Raw genomic sequence first — 18639 nt, 5'->3', positions numbered from 1 at the left:
TAGACCTATTTGTCAATTTTTCAATTTCTTTGTTGGTTTTTAATGCAATCTCTCACTTCTTTTTTATTTTATTTTATTTTTCATTTTTTTGGAAAATTAAACAAGCATACTGGACGACCAAAAAAGGACCACAAATAGAAAAGAAGAAAACAAAACCCATAAATTTGGTTTCCATTAAAAGTGGATTATAAAAAAAAAAAAACAACATATATAATAATCATTGGACCAATAGAAAAACATGTTTTAGCTTTGATTATCTTACCTGTTAACTCCTATTCATCAAATTGTAACAACTGATGAATAATTTTAATAGAATATCCTAAGCACATTATCATCATACTCTAAACCAATCGAATATTTTAAGAGCAAACACCTAACATTTGTTGTAATTTTCCTTTTGTTGTTTTTATAATTTGATTTGTCTTTTTTCTAGCACATGTTCCTTAATGCATATTTCAATTAAAGCAAATTTATCGTAAAGTTCAAATAAGCTTGTACATACTTCAAATAACATTTTTCCTCAAAAACAAATAATTCGATGTTATATTCATAGAGTTTTCGAGAACGGACTAACATTCTCTAAAAGTATTATCAATATCAAATCAATATTTTCAAATACTTATAACATATTTATCCGTCAATATCAAAATATTTTCCCCAAAAATTAAATGAAGGATTTTGATAATTAATTTTCTTCAAAAGTCTATGAAAGTTCCATTTAAATCAATTAGACACACCTTAAAAAGTAATTTTCATCTCTCAATTCAAATTAGTTCTAAAACCTCCTCTTATTAAACATTTTAACCTTAAAATATCATATTTCAATGAAGTTGAGATTAGATGTTCGAGGCTTGGCTTTGCATTAAGAAAATGTTGGGTAAATTTGTCATTAAATAGCTTTTTTTTTTATTTTTTTTATTTTTAATATATATACATTCAAAATAGGATAAATTTTAGATGTTTTACTTAGAATATAAGAGTGTTTGATAGTGATTTTATGAAATGTGTTAATACTTAAAAATAAAAATTTTCAAGTGTTACAAATGCAACAAACACTTCCTAAAAATAAGTACCAAACGCATTTTATATTTGATACCAATTTTAGAAAATGTTTTTAGAATTTCTAACACTTAAATGATAAAAAAAATTCAAGTTTTAAAAATCTTAGAAATACTTTCAAAAATTATTATCAAACAAACTCTTATTTTCTTATAAATTGTTTTAAGAACTAAGAAAACAAAAATGGGTCATTTTATAATATAAATTTTACTTATTTTTCATACCATCTTACTCTCAAATATGGAGAATAAGGTTGTTTCTTAGAATTAGGTTACCAAATGAAATTTTGCTTCTAAAAATAATGAAAAACTACTTCAAAAATCCGGTCTTAAAACTAATTTTTGAGAACAATTTTTAAAATACTCCAAAATATACCTTTATATTTTAAAGTATCTTTCCTACTAAATAAACTTTTCAAAAGGATAAAAAAAAAAGAAGACAATAAATACTTGAGATTGATTTTAGGAACTCAAAATCACTTTTATATTGTATATTCTGATTACTACCCAAAAGTGCCATTTTACACCTTTAAGTCATTATGTTTTAAGCACTTTTGTGTAGTAATTCTTCACCTTTATTCCAATTGGCATGTTAAGGACCTAGCAATGACTTCTAATCATATTTGTGGCTAGTTTTAGTGTTTTGACATCTTTTTGGATCATTAAGACAAGCCAACCAAAGAAGAAAAGCAAAGAGAAGCAAGGAGGAAATCTGAGGACAGCAGCTGCAGTGTTCTTTGGCACTTTTGGAGCACTTCCCGAAGTCCATTTTCTACATGCTATATACCGTTTCGAATCTCAAGAAGTCAAGAATCCAACGCTTCAAACCGTGCACGATTTGGAGCTGAAACGAGGAAGTTATGACCTTCGGAAGAAAACTGCTCCAGGTGTGCGAAAATTTCGCACACCCCATGCGTGGTGCGAAATCTCCTCTGTTTTTGCCGACTCCACTTTAGATATTTTCTTAAGTTTCTTTTGATGTAATTTCCTTTCTTCTCCTTGTAACAAGCCAATGAAAAGCTTTGCTTTTGTAAAAACTATATAAGGGGTGGAAATCACCTCTTGAAGACATGTAACCCGAGTGTTAAGCTTAACACTTAGCAATATACAGAGCTCTCTCGTTTTCTATTTTCTCTTTACTATTTTCTTTTTCTTGGAAGCCAAACAACCTCTGAGGATGTTTTCTCAGAGGATGAGAGGCTAAACTCTTGGTTTCTTGGAGTGAAGGAAGCTAGGTGAAAAGTCCAGATGCAAAGGTGGAAAACGCTCGTGCATTAAATACAGGTAGTTGAAGTTCATAAATGGCTTTTTAATCCAAAGTTTTGCTTTAAATCCCTTAGAATCACTTTGAATGGCCAATACATGGTAAGCTTCAGGTCTTTATGGATGCTTATTGCTAGATCCATATTAGTCCATTAGTTATCATGTACGAGCCATTGGAAAGTGGTTCAAGGTGAAGACCTATATAGTATCTAAAGCCATTAATGGACCTTGACTACCATGTCTATTGATTTTTATGGATTAAATCTTCATTGTTAAACCTATACCGGTTCGGGAAATAACTATAGGTTAAATCCCCAATGCGAGGAGAAAAATCCGGAATTTTCCACTTTGCATTCTAAACTTGATCCTAGCAATCCTTAGTTCCGAGAAACTTTCTTTCTTCCATTTTTAATTAGTTTATGTTAATTTAGTTTCAAACACTTTCAAAACAAATTTTATTTTCTTTTTAAGCTTTAAGTTTTTGATAAAGGAAATCATTAAATTCAATTTCTAATCTCAAGTATATCACTGGTAGAATGAAAACCCATCCCAGAGTTCGACCCTAGAGCCACTATACTATAGTAGCTTTGCTACACTAGTATGAGGTCATAGGTTTTATAAATGTTTTTGATTAAATGACCCGACTGGACTTCCATGCGGTGTGCGAATGGTGTGCGAATTTCGCACACCCCCTTTAGGTGTGCGAAAATTTCGCACACCCCTTCCCCTGTTTCTGCCGACTCCACTTGAGATCTTTTCTTTTAGATATTTTTGTATAAATTTCCATTCTTCTCCTTGTAATCCACCAATCATAAGATTTCTTAGTTAGGAAGGTTGGAAAAACTTCTCTATATAAACTCCTTTGCATCCGTTGATGGAAGATATGTAATATACCCATATATATTGAAATATACCACAGAGCTTTGCTCTGTTTCTCCTTCTCTTCTCTTTCTTATTTTCTTAGTAGCCAAACATCCTTGGTGGATGAAATCCCCAAGGATGAGAGGCTAAAACCTTTTAAGTTTCTCAAAGTATGGATGTTATGTGATGGCTTGGATGCATTCCCATGGAAATTTCTCGTACCCGGAAGGTAAGGTAATCGTTTTTCATTAATAGTTCATTAATGCAAAGTTTAGTTTTTATTTCCATTGGACAACTTCCAACGGCCAATACTTGATAAGCTTTTGGATTTCTATCCATTAGTTATCTCCTACGAGCTATTGGAAGGTGAGGTTTTCAATTCCAAGTTTTGCATTAATCCATTAGAACCAATTTCAATGGCCATTGAAAGGTGAGTTTATCACTTGGAATGACTTTGAGTTGCCGATATTTGGTAAGCTTTTGGCTTTAGACCATTAGTTATCTCTTACGAGCCATTCAAAGGAAGTCTAAGGTGAATAACCATTGATGAAATTCACTACCATCTGTTTTGCCATTTTAAAGGATTAAAAATTGATTTGCTAAATCCATACCGGTTTGGGAAGCAAGCATCACCATAGTTGCAACCCCAACGCGAGGAGCCTATCCTGAGATTTCCAATTTGCATAAGAGCCAGAGCATAGCTATCCTATCTTTGAGAAGCTTGTTTTTACACCCTATCATTTTAGTCTTTAATGTTAGCTTAAATTAGTTTAAATCTTTCTAAAACATTTACATCTTCTTTTAAAGCTAACATCCATAAGAAAATCACCTATTTTCCTAATTTGAATATCACTTGTGTTTGCGAAAACCCTTCCCAGTGAACGATCTTAGAACCACTATGCTATAGTAGCTTGGCTACTTTAGTAATAGTATCTAAGGTATAAATTTTGTTGATACGCCTTTAAAGCTAAGCTACCATGAGTCGCATCAAATGGCGCCGTTGCCGGGGATGAATCAAATGGCACCGTTGCACGAGTCGAATCATATTCTCTTTACAACTAAAAGTTCATTAGAAAGTGCTTTTAGAAAATGTTTACAAATTTAGAAAATATTTTTAAAAAATTAAAAAATCATTTATAATGTACTTCTATTAAAACTACTTCCAATCAAAACACTATCAAAACCATTGTAACTTATTTTTGGTAAAGTAAATCGAAATTGATTACGAGATGGTCTAACCTACTTTAATAATAATTGAGATACAGGTAGAAGTAGTAGGAATTTAAAAGTGATTTTTCAAAAATTAAAAACTTTTTATTTTAAATTATCTTCTATATTTTTCAAATACATTTTTAACGTTTCCTCACATTGTTTTCCTTCCTAATCCTCTTTTACTTTCTAGTTTTGTCAAGAAAAATTCACTTCAACTAAGTTAAAATAGAAAAATGAAAACATTCCTAGAAAAAAAATATATGCTAAGGTAGTGTTTGTTTGTTTTTTTTTACTTAACTCTACATAAAATTTTAAACTAAATCGTGTTTAATAGTGTTAAGTATTAAATTGTTTGTTTTTATAATATTTTATTTCTATGAAGCATGAAAAGATAAAAGAAAAATCAATATATTATTTTTTTTAGGAAAAGTCAAATATTTTGATTTTTTTATTCAATTAAAAATTATAATAAGTTATAAAAAAATCGAAAAACAAAAAAAGTAAATTACTATTAATAAAAAATTAAAAAACAGACACCCTCTAATACTTTTTTATAACACAAAGTTTTAATCAATAAGATTTTAAAATCAAGTTGTGATATTTTAGAATTTTAGAAGTATTATATATATTTATATAGTTAAAATAAAATTTGAATTAAAAATATTTATGGTTTATTAATTAAGAATAATTATTAAGATATTCTCTTTGATTGTTATGCCATTATTATTATTTTTTATGTGCTATTCTGTCACATTAATATTCAAGCTTTAACACACTTAAATATGTATTTACATTAATTTAAAATAATAACATTAATCTTAATATTTTTTTTTGTCAAAATTCCAATCATAAGGGAATGAGTTTCTAAAAGGAGTTTGAATGGAGAATGGCATTCCTTTAAATCGCGTGGGTCCCACACCTTTACATGTTTAGTAGACACATGAAATCAAAGGAAAGGAGGCGACTCTTTTTAATTTGATTGTTAAAATATTTTCAAGTATTAATCTTGATTGGTTGTTTGAAAGTGGAGAGAAAAAAAAAGTTAAGAAAAATTATTATTATTATTATTTATTATTTTAAAAAAATTATTTCCAATTTTTTAATATTTATATAAAATAATTAAAATAAATAAAAATAAAATAAAAATAATATATAAAATAATTTATTGAATTTATTTTATTTCAATTTTACTTCTCTTCTTTATGTTTTTCCTTATATTTTTGAAAAATCAAACATAATCTAAGTTTTGAGTTGTCATTTATATTAAATTAATAATTAATAATATATTTTATGGTTTTGACATGTATTTAACTTTTAAAACCTTATAATATGTTTTATATACTATAATTTTACAATAAATATTTTATTTATCAAGAGAATATATTATAAACATAAAAATCCGAATTGTCCGAAATTTTCTAATTATGGATGGTAATGAATTTTTGGGTACCCTTTCACCCCACCCATAATGGGATATGTTTGAAATTTAAATAAATAAGGTAGGGCAGTTTGAAATTTTTTTGAAAACCTTAAAAATGGATTTGGGGAGGTTTCAAATACCATTTTGTCCTGATTATTTATAAAATTAATTTAATTTTTATTTTCCTATTTTAATATATAATAATAATGATTATGATAATAATAATACTAAAATATTTTTTAATAAAATAAGTTATAAAAAATTATAACATTTTTATTATTTATAAAATATATTTATTTTAATATAATTAAAAAAGTTTTAATATATATATATATATATTAAATTTTAAAAATTTAAAACAAAAAGTTAAACCAAACAGGGTAGGGTGGATTGGTATGAGAAATTTTCATAGTCCCTTGTCCCGTCCTGTCTCATCTCACTTCGTTTAATTTTTTTAATAGAATAAAAAATAAAAATTATTTTGAATAAACAAGGATTGTCAAGAGGGAATTTGTCCCGAGCCCGTTCGATTCCCATCCTTATAAATCCTAATCAAATCTCGGGCCACGTTTGACATGAGTTAGGCATATTGATAAAGTGGGTACGACCCGACCCCCCGATTGGCACGGACGGTGTACTAGTCACTGTTATATTTTAATTGATATCCTTTAAAAATGGACAAAAAAAATTTATTTTTTTAAAATTTGAAATATTTTTAGAAGGTTTATATATGGGATCCAGAATTTGAAATCAGAAGTTGAAAAAGCGAGTCCACCGCTTGCCACAAAGTTTCGGGTTTCTCTCAGGTTCGTACGGCTCTCTAAATCTTCCCCTAGATTTGATTTCCTTTCAGATTCGCAGTGTTCTATCCTCTGTTTGGTTCCCGAGAAAATGCAGGAAAATTAAGCCATTTCAAAATTCTGACTCTCTCGTTTCGGCTGAACCAGCAAATTCAGCTGAAGAAACTTCACTTAACTAGGCCGAATCGTTGCTTTGTGTTTAGTTTACCGGCCTTCAATTTATTTATTTTTCATTCTTTTCTTTCTTGGGTTTTCTCAAGAAACAAACAATGGGAGATTTGGAATTTTGAGTTTTTCTCCGCAGCCAAAGAAGAAAAGGTCAGTGCTGAGTTTCAAAGTTACGTTTTTTTAACGTGCGGTGTATTTTTCCCTGTTTGGTTGCCGAGAAAATGTAGGAGAATAAATAATACAAAATTAGGAATCTTATGATTCAGCTAAAAAGGGAAAAAAATGTTCAGCTGAATCGAAGTTTACTTAACTAAGCCAACTCGTTTGTTTTATGTTCTGTTCACTGGGTCCTTTCTTTTTCTATTCTTCCTGGGTTTCTCGGGGAACAAACGATGGAAAATTTTGAATTTGGAGGTTCTCTCGGCAGCAAAACAGGAAAAAGATCAGTGCTGAGTTTCGAAATAACATTTTTTTAAGGTTCAGTCCGTTTCACCCTGTCTGGGTGCCAAGAAAATGTAGGAAATCAGTAGAATGCAAATTGGGAATCTTAAATTTCAGCTAAAACAAGAATTTTCAAATGGGAAATCATCACTTAGCTAGCTCTGGACTTTTAATCTCTTGGTTTTCTTTGGCGACCCAGGTAATGAAAATCTTGATTGTTCAAGTTTTTCTTAGAAACCAAACAAGAGAAGATCAGCGCTGAGTTTCAGGATTGCACTGTTTCAGGTTCTGAAGCTGAAATTTCGTTGAGAAATATGTCCCTTCTGAGTAGGTTCTTTTACAGAAGACCCCCTGATGGCTTGCTTGAATTTGTTGATAGAGTGTATGGTAAGAGCCGTATTCTCTAATTTGAATCACTCAACTTTCATTTTATGGGGTGTTTGTCTAATTTTTGGGTGTTGGGTTGAGGTGTTAGTATGGTTTCTAATTTTAAACTGACGAAAATCTGTCAATGCCTTAGTTAATATCTAGTTATTGGGTTCATGTCTTTGTTGCAGTTTTTGATTCATGCTTTTCGACTGAAGTTTTGCCCAATGGGATGTACCAAATATACTTACATGAAATTATAAACGAGTTACATGAGCAATACCCCGATTCATCCTTTCTTGCCTTCAATTTTCGGGAAGGTGAGAAAAGGAGTCAGTTTGCAGAGATTCTGTGCGAGTATGATGTCACTGTCTTGGACTATCCACGACAATATGAGGGCTGTCCCCTCCTTCCATTGTCTTTGATTCAGCATTTTCTTAGAGTTTGTGGCAGTTGGCTTTCACTTGGGAGTCAGCAGAATATTATTCTGCTCCATTGTGAGAGAGGGGGTTGGCCGCTCTTGGCATTACTTTTAGCTAGCTTCTTGATTTTTAGAAAATTGCACAATGGTGAACGTAAGACGCTAGAAATCGTCCATCGAGAGGCTCCAAAGGGTTTTTTGCAGCTCTTGTCTCCATTAAACCCATTTCCATCTCAGCTTCGTTATCTCCAGTATGTGGCGAGAAGGAATATATCTCCAGAATGGCCACCTCCTGAGCGAGCTCTTTCTTTGGATTGTGTGTTTCTTCGTGCTATTCCAAGTTTTGATTCACAGAATGGATGCAGGCCAATTATTCGTATTTTTGGTAGAAATCTCCATAGCAAAGGTGGGCTCTCAACCCAAATGCTATTCTCTATGTCCAAGAAGAGGAAAACTATTCGACATTACTGCCAGGTATAGGTTTATGGAATGATCAATCATCTTATGTTAGCTTCTATTCTATTGTATTGGCATGTGGCTGTATGAATGTTCTTGTATTGCAGGCAGATTGTGATGTGATTAAAATAGATATTCAGTGTATGGTGCAAGGAGATGTTGTGCTAGAGTGTGTCCATTTAGATGTGGATTCAGAAAGGGAGGTTATGATGTTTCGTGTAATGTTCAATACTGCTTTTATTCGATCCAACATTTTGATGCTAAACTGTGAAAACTTGGACATACTCTGGGACTCAAAGGAGCGGTATCCAAAGGGCTTCCGAGCAGAGGTGATTATTTTTGAAAACTTAGGTTTAGTTTTTCTTAGGGATTTTCCTTATAATTCATCCATCCATCTGTTTGATTGTAAATTTCATTTTCAAGTTCAGGTTCTGTTTGGCGATGTCGAGAGCATCTCTCCTTCAAGAGCACCGACTGAAATTTTAAATGGCGAGGAGCAAGGTGGATTGCCTATTGAAGCCTTTTCTAGGGTTCAAGAACTCTTCAGTGGTGTTGAATGGGTTGACAACAGTGATGATGCTACTTTATGGCTATTGAAACAACTGTCTGTTCTAAATGATGCGAAAGAACTTTCAAGATTTCCAAATAAAGTCAGTTCACGCACATCACCTGCTGACTCAGAAGAAGAAAATAATGCATCTAGTATTGCTGATAGTTTGGATTTTATGGATTCTGAAAAGGTTAATAGCCTCACTAACACAACTGAACCTGCAGATAATTTCCTTGATGATCCCTCATTTCAGGATTCCGCTTCTGATGAAGCAACTGATATTATTCCTAGTCCTCCAGCTGCTTCAAATCAAGCGTCCATTGAAACAGCTATGTCATCTGTTCACCAGCAATCATCAGGTCCTATTGAAGGATCTCCGCCTACCTTACCACCTCCTCCACCTCCTCTACCTCCCTTTGCTATCTCTGGTACAATTGCCCCTCAAGCTGCATCCTTACCATCATCAGCACCACCACCACTGCCCCCACCCTTACCTGGAAGTGCTTTGTCAATGTCCCAATCATATGCTTCTGACAGAAACCTTCTGCCTCCATCTACATCTACACCACCTCCACCTCCACCTCCACCTCCACCTCCACCTATTAGTTCTAATAAAGCGCCGTCACCCCCTCCTCCACCACCTCCTCCACCTCTCCCCAATGTATCTAATGGAAATCCTTTAATGCCTCCCACTCCTGCTAGTAGAGGTCCTCCTCCACCTCCCCCACCACCTCCCCCTCCTCTCCCTGGTGTCTCCAATAGTGATACTTCCATGCTTGCTGGTAGAGGTCCTTCACCTCCTCCTCCTCATCCACCTCCACCTCCCACCTCTATTTCTTCTAAAGGGCCCCCTCCACCTCCAGATTTTTCCTCTTCATCTAGTAATAAGCCAACACCGCCACCTCCACCTCCTCCACCACCTGCTCCACCTCTGCCTATGTTTTCCTCATTGAGTTCAACATCTAGATCTAGTTCAAGTCGTGGGGTGCCACCTCCACATCCTCCACCTCCTCCACCTCCTCCACCTTCTTTGGGTTGTAATCCTAGCAATGCCACTCAACCACCTCTACCCCCACCTCCACCGCCGCTCCCTCCAGGATCCGCCCGACAAGCTTCTTGCCCCTCGTCTCCACCACCAGCACCCAAGCCTCCTAGTGCACCCCCACCTCCCCCTCCTCCTCCACCAGCACCCAAGCCTCCTGGTGCACCCCCACCTCCCCCACCTCCACCACCAACAATCAAGCCTCTTGGTGCCCATCCACCACCACCACCACCCCCCCCTCCAGCACCAAAGCCTCCTGGTGCTCCCCCACCTCCACCACCAAAGCCTCCTGGTGCTCCCCCACCTCCACCACCCAAGCTTCCTGGTGCCCCCGCTCCACCACCAAGTTATGTCACAGTGCCAGGTCCACCCCCACCACCTGGAGCAAAGGGCACCAATGCACCCCCACCCCCACCAACTGGAAGGGGAAGAGCCTCTTCAGGGTCAGCAAGTCATGGAAAAGGTCGAGGTAGTACAGGCTTTACCACTGCCCCTAAGAAAGCTTCATTAAGGCCCTTGCATTGGGTGAAAGTTACCCGAGCAGTGCAAGGGAGTTTATGGGCTGATTCTCAAAAACAGGAAAATCAGTCAAGGTTAGTGAATGTGGAACTTTTCTATGAGTATCAAATAATATGTTATCTCTTGTTTTAGATGATGAAAAGTGAAAACTAGTTCAAGCAATTTGCTTGAACTTTTTAAATTGGCATGAATGTAAGTTTCTTGAGCCACATATTTAATTTCCTTTGGCAGTTTGACTTTGGAGATTTCTAGTTTGAGCTTGGCCTCAGACTCCATGATATTCATGTGTCATATTGCAACCCCTGACATTAATATTAGAGAAATTTTTTGATGTTGGGTGGCATACTTTCTTCTTTCTCACTTTTCCATATTTTATATATTCAGTCATTGCTTGTTCAATCCTATGCCAAGCTAAGTGATTGTGTAATTGCCTTTCATTTATATATATGTAATTTCTGATGTTGCCTGATGGAAGTCCATTTTTTAATTTTTTTTTAAAAATTTTTACTAGGGCCCCTGAAATAGATATATCAGAACTTGAAAGTCTATTTTCAGCGGTTTCTACCTCAGATGGAAAGGGCACTGAAAAAGGTGGAGGTCGACGTGGTTCTAATATCAACAAACCCGAGAAAGTTCAATTGGTAATTGATATTTTTTTCCGGTGGGCAGTTACAGTAATTGTTTGATACTGGTTCAGATGGTTATGTACTTGATATCATGACTCTTACATAACACTGAACTAGACATGGTTAGATTAAGGCATATTTCTGCCTCTGCTAATTGCAGTTAAAAATTAACAGTGTGCTGTTTGTTTTTAGTTTTCTTATAGCTTATTGCTTGACTATTTGGATATGTATATCAAGATTGTAAGGGGAAAGGTAGAATTCTTTTTCTTTTCTATTTTTTACTTCGGGTTTTGTTTTGGGTACTGGTTTTATTAGAGCTGGGTAGGGGTATTTTTGTCCTTTGTAATCCCTTGCTTCTATATGTGCTTCAAAATCTATTTGCATTTCTTAATTGTTCTAGCCTTCTTCATTTGGCATTCAACACAGCAGCTACTGTCTACTAAAAAAGACCTCAACAGTTTTTGGAAGTTTTTATAATTTGTGATGGAAGATTTGGAAATAATAAGTTATCAAATAAGATTTGAAGAAGTTTATAAGGAATAATATTCTACCTAGCATTGAAACATGCTAGTTGTCTTGGAAGCCAAGTAGCTCCCAAAAGTGAAATTCTGAGAGGTCATCTGTGTATCTTAAGTGATATAATAATATGTAAGAATGGACATCCAATGACATGGGCTACTGGTTTTGTTTCGCACTCGATCCACTGCCTCCCAAACTTTCACATACCATCAAGCAATCTTTTTGATGCTATAAATCATTTTCCACCAGTTTCCCCGCTCAGTGACATTGGGATTATCCTAATATGGGCATAATTTTAAATTTATTAATCCTTCTAGCTATCTATTGTTTTTAAGTTTAGTGGAAGGAATCCTGGGAATTCCTCCTATTTGTTCAACCGTGATTATCTTCAAATGAGTAAATGCAGAGTTGACTTTAGATTTCATTCCCTTGTGCCATAGATATCCAATGTCTTTTCTCGGATTTGAGGTTATCCAACTCCAAAGAAACTTGTGATTCATAGAGTTTTGAGGCTAATGGTGGAGATTCTAATGATTCTCTCTCTCTTTCTCTCTCTCTCTCTCTCTCTCTCTCTTTCTCTCTTTCTCTCTGTCATCATCTGGTTGTTTTAGAGGAGCTTCATTTTTCTAGGCTATCTGCATCAAGATCCCATTTGTACACTCACTCTTTCACAGACAGATCATGTTCTGGTTCCAATTTGAATTTCTCCTTGTGTTCTTCAAAGGCTTTCACTATATTAACATTTTCTTAGCCTTTATATCACGTGCTATGTGGCCTTTTTCTTCCATCTTCATCAGGGCATGTTTAAATGATGCGTCGAAACAGTTTTTACTAGACCCTTGCGTGTTTCATAAATATTTCTTTCTTGTAATCCTTTATCCTTTGATTGATCAACTTTCTTGCTATATTCCCCTTTTCCTTCCATATTCATCAAGTTCATGTGCATTATGCCTTATCTGATGTGGCACAACAGTTTTACCTGGACTTTGTTTTTTTCCATAAATGTATCTTTCTTGGAAATCCTTTATGCTTTGATTGATCAACCTTCTTGAAGTATTGTTATTACATTTTTATGCTAGGCTTGTTATGTTCTTAAAGTTCCTGTTAAAGTTGCTTTAGGATAGAGAAATCCGGAAGGTTTTTGATGGTTGGGTTTTGGGAGGGTTATAGGGGCCACTTGATTGGGTTGAAAGTAGTCTGCTAGCCAAAATCTTAAGGGGAAGAGTGGGGCAAGCGGTTTGAGTTCAAGAAAAACTCTATGAGGAATAGAGCTCTGATTGGTATGGGGCTGTGGCATTTCCCTGGGGAGTATAATTTTTTTAACTTGCCATATAAAAGCATCTATGACTGGGATAATAATTATTGGAAGGGATGCCAACTTCAAGGAGGGCCATCTTCTTGGGCTACTAGGACCTCATTCATCATACTTGATGTGTTGATGGTGATGGACCGTGGATTAGAATTTGGGAGGATCTTTCATGGGGTTACCTGCTTTTTATGTTTTATTATCTTTGCATATAGTCTTTTGAGGATTATAGACCTGCATTTTTATCACATTCTCTCTCTCTCTCTCTCTCTTTCTCTTTCTTTCTCTCCCTCCCCTTCTCATGATTCACTTTCATGGGACTTTGCTTCTTGAAAAGGAATTTAATTGATCATGAGATTAATGACCTTTCTTCCTTTTTGCTTTGTTTCATGTTCTATTATCCTTATCCTTCCAGTGTGAAAGATGTTGATCAATTAACTAATCCATCTTTGGCTTTCCTTTAAAGATTGATAACTTTATCATGTTTCCCTCAACCAAACTTATTTGAAAGACTTAAGGGTGCTCCAGAAATTAGAACATGGCTTGGTTAGTGGCTAAAAAGAAGCAATACCAATAGCATACCTCATATTAGGAAATTTTGCTGGTTATCAGCCTCTAGAGATGTATCCAAGATAGGAAATTAGTGGAGTATCTATACATTTCTTTTATTTCTATTTTTATTGAACTATCATAGGGATTGTTCTACTTAGCTTGGTGACATGGATAGCTTCAAGGGGCTTGGCTGATATAACAATTATTTGCTTCCAGAGTTTTAAGAGGAGCCTTTGGGGCATATTTTTGTGGGCAATGTATTGTATAGTCACCCTATGGGTTATTACATTTGAGAGGAATTTGATGATCCATCAACAACTAAAGGAGTTTACTTGAAGATAGGCTGCACAACACTTATCATCTGTCTTCTATTTGTGTTTTTGTATTCAAAAAGTTTCTTTGGTTTTCCCTTTGGCATCATTTTGATCTGAAGACCTTTTAGAGCCATCAACATTCCAGATGCATTATTTCCGGGGGACGTGGTGAGGTCATTGATCATTTGGTCCTCCATTTTCTCCTCGCATGTGATCTTTGGCAGTTCACTCTCTATGTCTTGGCATTAGTCGGTAGCTTCAAGATAGATCTCAGATATGAGCCAAAACTTTTCAGGGGTTAGAGGTGCTAGAAGTGAGGTTCTACTGCATTGTGCTTTGCCGGTTACTTTCTGGTTGATATGGACTGAGAAATGCTAAAACCTTTGAGGGAGAGAGCTTCGCTATAAAGTTAAAAGGATCATATTTATTTTTTGGCCTCTCTATGGGTCTTTGTAACCAAGAAGCGCTTTTACACAACTTATTAAGTTAAGTTATCATCGATGACTATTATTTTTTCATTGATTTTAACTTTTTCTCTATGATAATATTTATTAAACTCTATAAAGACGAAGTCTTTATGACAATATTTTATGACTAGTTACTTTGATGAAACTTTTGTCTCATTAATTGCACAATATTGATGATAAACAATGTTAATAATATATCAGGTGATAGAAACCTAATTAAAGGCTCCAAAAGAGCTTATACTATGTCATTAGTAGTATTTGATTCCATGTGAATGACACTTTATATGATGATAGATCCAGAAGAATCTTTTAAGACCAACTTGGTCCGCCGGGGTAAAAGATCATATGGATGTACATTATAAAACCAGAAGTTTTTATTTAGTGACTAGTCTACCTATACATGTAAAAGGTAGAATGACTTGTTGTGCAAATTATCATTTTAATGAGATAATTATCTCGCCGTTAGGGGAAGAAGAGCCAGTTCTAGAAGAACGGTTTGAAATTATTTGGAATGCATTGATTTGACTCATCTTGATCCTCATACAAATCAATGTGAACTAGAAGTTCAAAGGATCACTCATTTGCAAAATCTTGCAAATCAATTACAAGACAAAGAAAGTGACAAAGTCATATATCCCGGCTGCAAATACTCTAGCACGGATTGATGTCCCTGTAAGACAATTACCAAATTAATCTAAGATATGCCTGAAGTGGGGTAGACTTGTCGGCTCAAAGGATGTAACTCCCCAGAAGAGGAGTACCCAAGAAAAACTTGGCACTCTAAAAGAGGCCATAAAAAATAATTGATCAGTTTAAAATTGATAAATCTATAGCCCTAGAAGAGGCACAAATAATACAAGAAGCCCCTAAAGAGGCACACATATTGAACAAGAAACCCTTAAAGAGGCACATATTGAACGAGAAGCCTTTGAAGAGGCACAAGTACTTGAAAATTGTGAGATCTTAATAAGTTATGTATACACGGGAGAAGAATGAGATCAAAATAATATTATTATTAACAATATTTTCACTTTCCAAGTGGCCTCCGATATCATAAGAAATGATGAAGATCCTAAACCACGAAATGTGGAAGAATGCCGACATAGAAATGATTGGCCAAAATGGAAAGAAGCTATACAGGTAAAGTTAAACTCATTAACAAAATGAGAAGTTTTTGGACCTATAGTCCAAACATCTAAAGATGTAAAACCTGTTGGGTACAAATGGGTATTTGTATGAAAACTCAATGAGAATAATGAGATCATAAGATACAAAGTGCGATTAGTAGCACAAGGTTTCTCGTAGAAACCTGGTATTGACTATGAGGAAACATTCTCTCCCGTCATGGACGCAATCACATATCATTTCTTAATTAGTTTGGCAGTCCCAGAAGGACTAGATATGCGTCTCATGAATGTTATTACAACATATTTATGTGGAAAAAAAAATTAAGAAAATTAAAAACCTTTCAGAAAAAAAAAACAAGGATCTCAAGTTTGCTTTCTAAGGCTTCTGGTTTCTACTTTTGTTTCTAGTTTATCTTTCCTTTAATAAATTTTGTTTCGTATAAAAGAAATAGGGTGCTCTAGAAAATTCTCACTGCTCTCCTCTAAGTTCCTTCTAGGAACCCTTAGACATATACACAATTGAACAAAAAAATTTATTTTCTATTTTTGATTTTGGAAGTTTGGTAGGAACAACCTGTGGGAAATGAGGAGGGTGCCTTCTAGTGTAGAACATGGATTCATCAATTGACATGACATTGCAATTGGAATTTGATGAGTTCACATTGGATATACCTATTAACCCTTCTATTAATGAATAATTTATTTTTTGTTTTTAATTTCTGGTAAGCTTTCATGATTGCTTTTGTCTAATCTGGCAATGTTTGCCTGGCCCCTGGGTCAAATGATATTAAGACTCAAAGTCTATGCTTAGTCTTGTTGAAAAGGGCATGCATTGGTTCCTTTTTTCTTTATTTGGTTAAGAAATTTCTCTTACTTGTGTGTTTAAGAATGTGAGTTTGTTAAGTTACTTGTATATCTAGATGTAAGCCTTTTGTTGTGTTTCCATCTGTCAGGTTGATTTGCGCAGAGCATATAATTGTGAGATAATGCTGACAAAAATAAAAATTCCTTTGCCAGACATGCTTGTAAGCTCATCCTTCCCTTTTCTCGTATGGTGTTGCTAGGTATAATGTAAAATTGAAAGTTTTAGTTGAAATCAATTTGCTTTTTGGTCTTCTTTGATTTCTCTCCATATTTATTGGTACATATTGTTGAGAGAGAGAGGAAGAAGAAAGACCTTGATTCTCATTAATGTGAATGATCTACTTACAATTGAGAAATATATATATATACAAGGCTAAGAGTCCTAACTACCATACATGTGTCCTACCATATATGTGTCCTATATTAACAAGGAAAGGTTATACACTATAAATACATCATATTCAACACTCCCCCTCAAGCTGGAGCATATACGTCATATGCACCAAGCTTGTTACAAATATATTTAATCCTAGGACCTCTGAGAGATTTAGTGAAGATGTCAGCTAGTTGATCATTTGAATTAACAAAACTTGTAGCAACACATCCTGATGCGATCTTCTCTCTAATGAAATGACAGTCAACTTCAATATGTTTGGTCCTTTCATGAAAGACTGGATTGGATGCAATATGTAATGCGGCCTGGTTATCACATATGAGTTTCATCTGTTCATCCTTTCCAAATCTCAACTCTCGAAGAAGATGTCTCAACCATATGAGTTCACATGTTGCCAAAGCCATAGCTCGATACTCGGCTTCAGCGCTAGATCTGGCCACTACATCTTGTTTCTTACTCTTCCAAGATATTAGATTACCTCCAATAAAAACACAGTACCCTGAAGTGGAACGTCTATCTGTGGGTGAGCCAGCCCAATCTGCATCTGTGTAACCAACAACCTGAGTATGACCTCTGTTCTCGTACAACACACCTTGGCCTGGTGTACTTTTGATATATCGAAGAATGCGGATTACAGCATCCCAATGGCTATCACATGGTGACTGTAGGAATTGACTAACAACACTCACAGGAAAAGAAATGTCTGGACGAGTAATGGTGAGATAGTTCAATTTACCTACAAGCCGTCGATATCTCCCGGGGTCTCCTAAAGGCTCCCCCTGTCCTGGTACAAGTTTGACATTCGGATCCATAGGTGTGTCTACCGGTTTACAGTCTAACATACCGGTTTCTTCCAAAATGTCTAAAGCATACTTCCTTTGGGAAAGGACCACAGCAGAACTGGATTGAGCTATCTCAATTCCCAAGAAATACTTGAGTTTCCCCAAGTCTTTGGTCTGAAAGTGGGTAAAAAGGTGTTGCTTTAGTTTCTGAATACCATCCTGATCACTGCCTGTAATGACGATGTCGTCCACATAAACAACCAGATAAATACACTGCCCCAAAGAGTTATGATGATAGAAAACTGAATGGTCTGCTGTACTGCGAAGCATGCCAAACTCTTGAACAACAGAACTAAAACGGCCAAACCATGCTCGAGGAGATTGTTTCAAGCCATATAGAGAACGGCGTAACCTGCATACTAAACCAGACTCCCCCTGAGCAACAAAACCAGGAGGTTGCTCCATATAAACCTCCTCGGCAAGATCACCATGAAGGAAGGCATTTTTAATATCCAATTGATAAAGAGGCCAAGAACACATGGCAGCCATAGAGAGAAGCAGACGGACAGAAGCAATCTTGGCAACAGGAGAGAATGTGTCACCATAATCAGAACCATAAACCTGAGTATAGCCTTTAGCAACTAAGCGGGCCTTAAGGCGATCAACCTGACCATCAGGACCAACCTTAACTGCGTAGACCCAACGACAGCCAACGGTAGATTTACCCGAGGGTAAAACAACAAGGTCCCAAGTGCCATTAGAGTGCAGAGCAGCCATTTCATCCACCATTGCCTGTCGCCAGCCTGGATGGGAAAGAGCTTCATGGGTGCTCTTTGGAAGAGAAACAGAGGATATAGCAGAAACAAAAGCAGAATAGGGTGAAGATAATCGATGATAACTCAAAAAATTGTAAATAGGATGAGGATTACGAGTAGAGCGAGTACCTTTCCGAACAGCAATGGGTAAGTCATTAGGAGAAGGCAGAACCGGGGTAGGTGAAGCCGAAGGGATAGGAAGTGAGTCAGCAGGAGCCTCAGCAAAAGGGAGAGGAGCAACAACACGAGGGCGACGATGATAAACCTGAAGTGGTCGAGGAGGCATAGCATCAGGT

General features: G+C 35.5%; 1 protein-coding gene across 4 annotated transcripts in view; it reads left to right on the top strand.

The window, feature by feature from the left end:
* Window positions 1-6604: 6604 nt before the first annotated feature.
* The window catches only part of LOC117907149 (formin-like protein 14), a 30234-nt gene continuing 18199 nt past the window's right edge, over window positions 6605-18639 (top strand). The window contains exons 1-7 of one of the 4 annotated variants that reach the window (XM_034820581.1): window positions 6605-6620; window positions 7423-7610; window positions 7781-8484; window positions 8574-8795; window positions 8895-10651; window positions 11089-11218; window positions 16442-16513. In XM_034820581.1, coding sequence (XP_034676472.1) covers window positions 7538-7610; window positions 7781-8484; window positions 8574-8795; window positions 8895-10651; window positions 11089-11218; window positions 16442-16513 — 2958 coding nt within the window. In that variant the 5' untranslated portion in view covers window positions 6605-6620; window positions 7423-7537. Of the gene's footprint in view, window positions 6621-6702; window positions 6933-7259; window positions 7611-7780; window positions 8485-8573; window positions 8796-8894; window positions 10652-11088; window positions 11219-16441; window positions 16514-18639 lie in introns of those variants that run through there. The other 3 variants (XM_034820573.1, XM_034820565.1, XM_034820590.1) reach the window with 3 other exon arrangements.

This window comes from Vitis riparia, chromosome 2 (genome assembly GCF_004353265.1).
Source record: "Vitis riparia cultivar Riparia Gloire de Montpellier isolate 1030 chromosome 2, EGFV_Vit.rip_1.0, whole genome shotgun sequence".
Taxonomy (NCBI): domain Eukaryota; kingdom Viridiplantae; phylum Streptophyta; class Magnoliopsida; order Vitales; family Vitaceae; genus Vitis; species Vitis riparia.
This window is presented reverse-complemented; position numbering and strand designations above follow the sequence as displayed.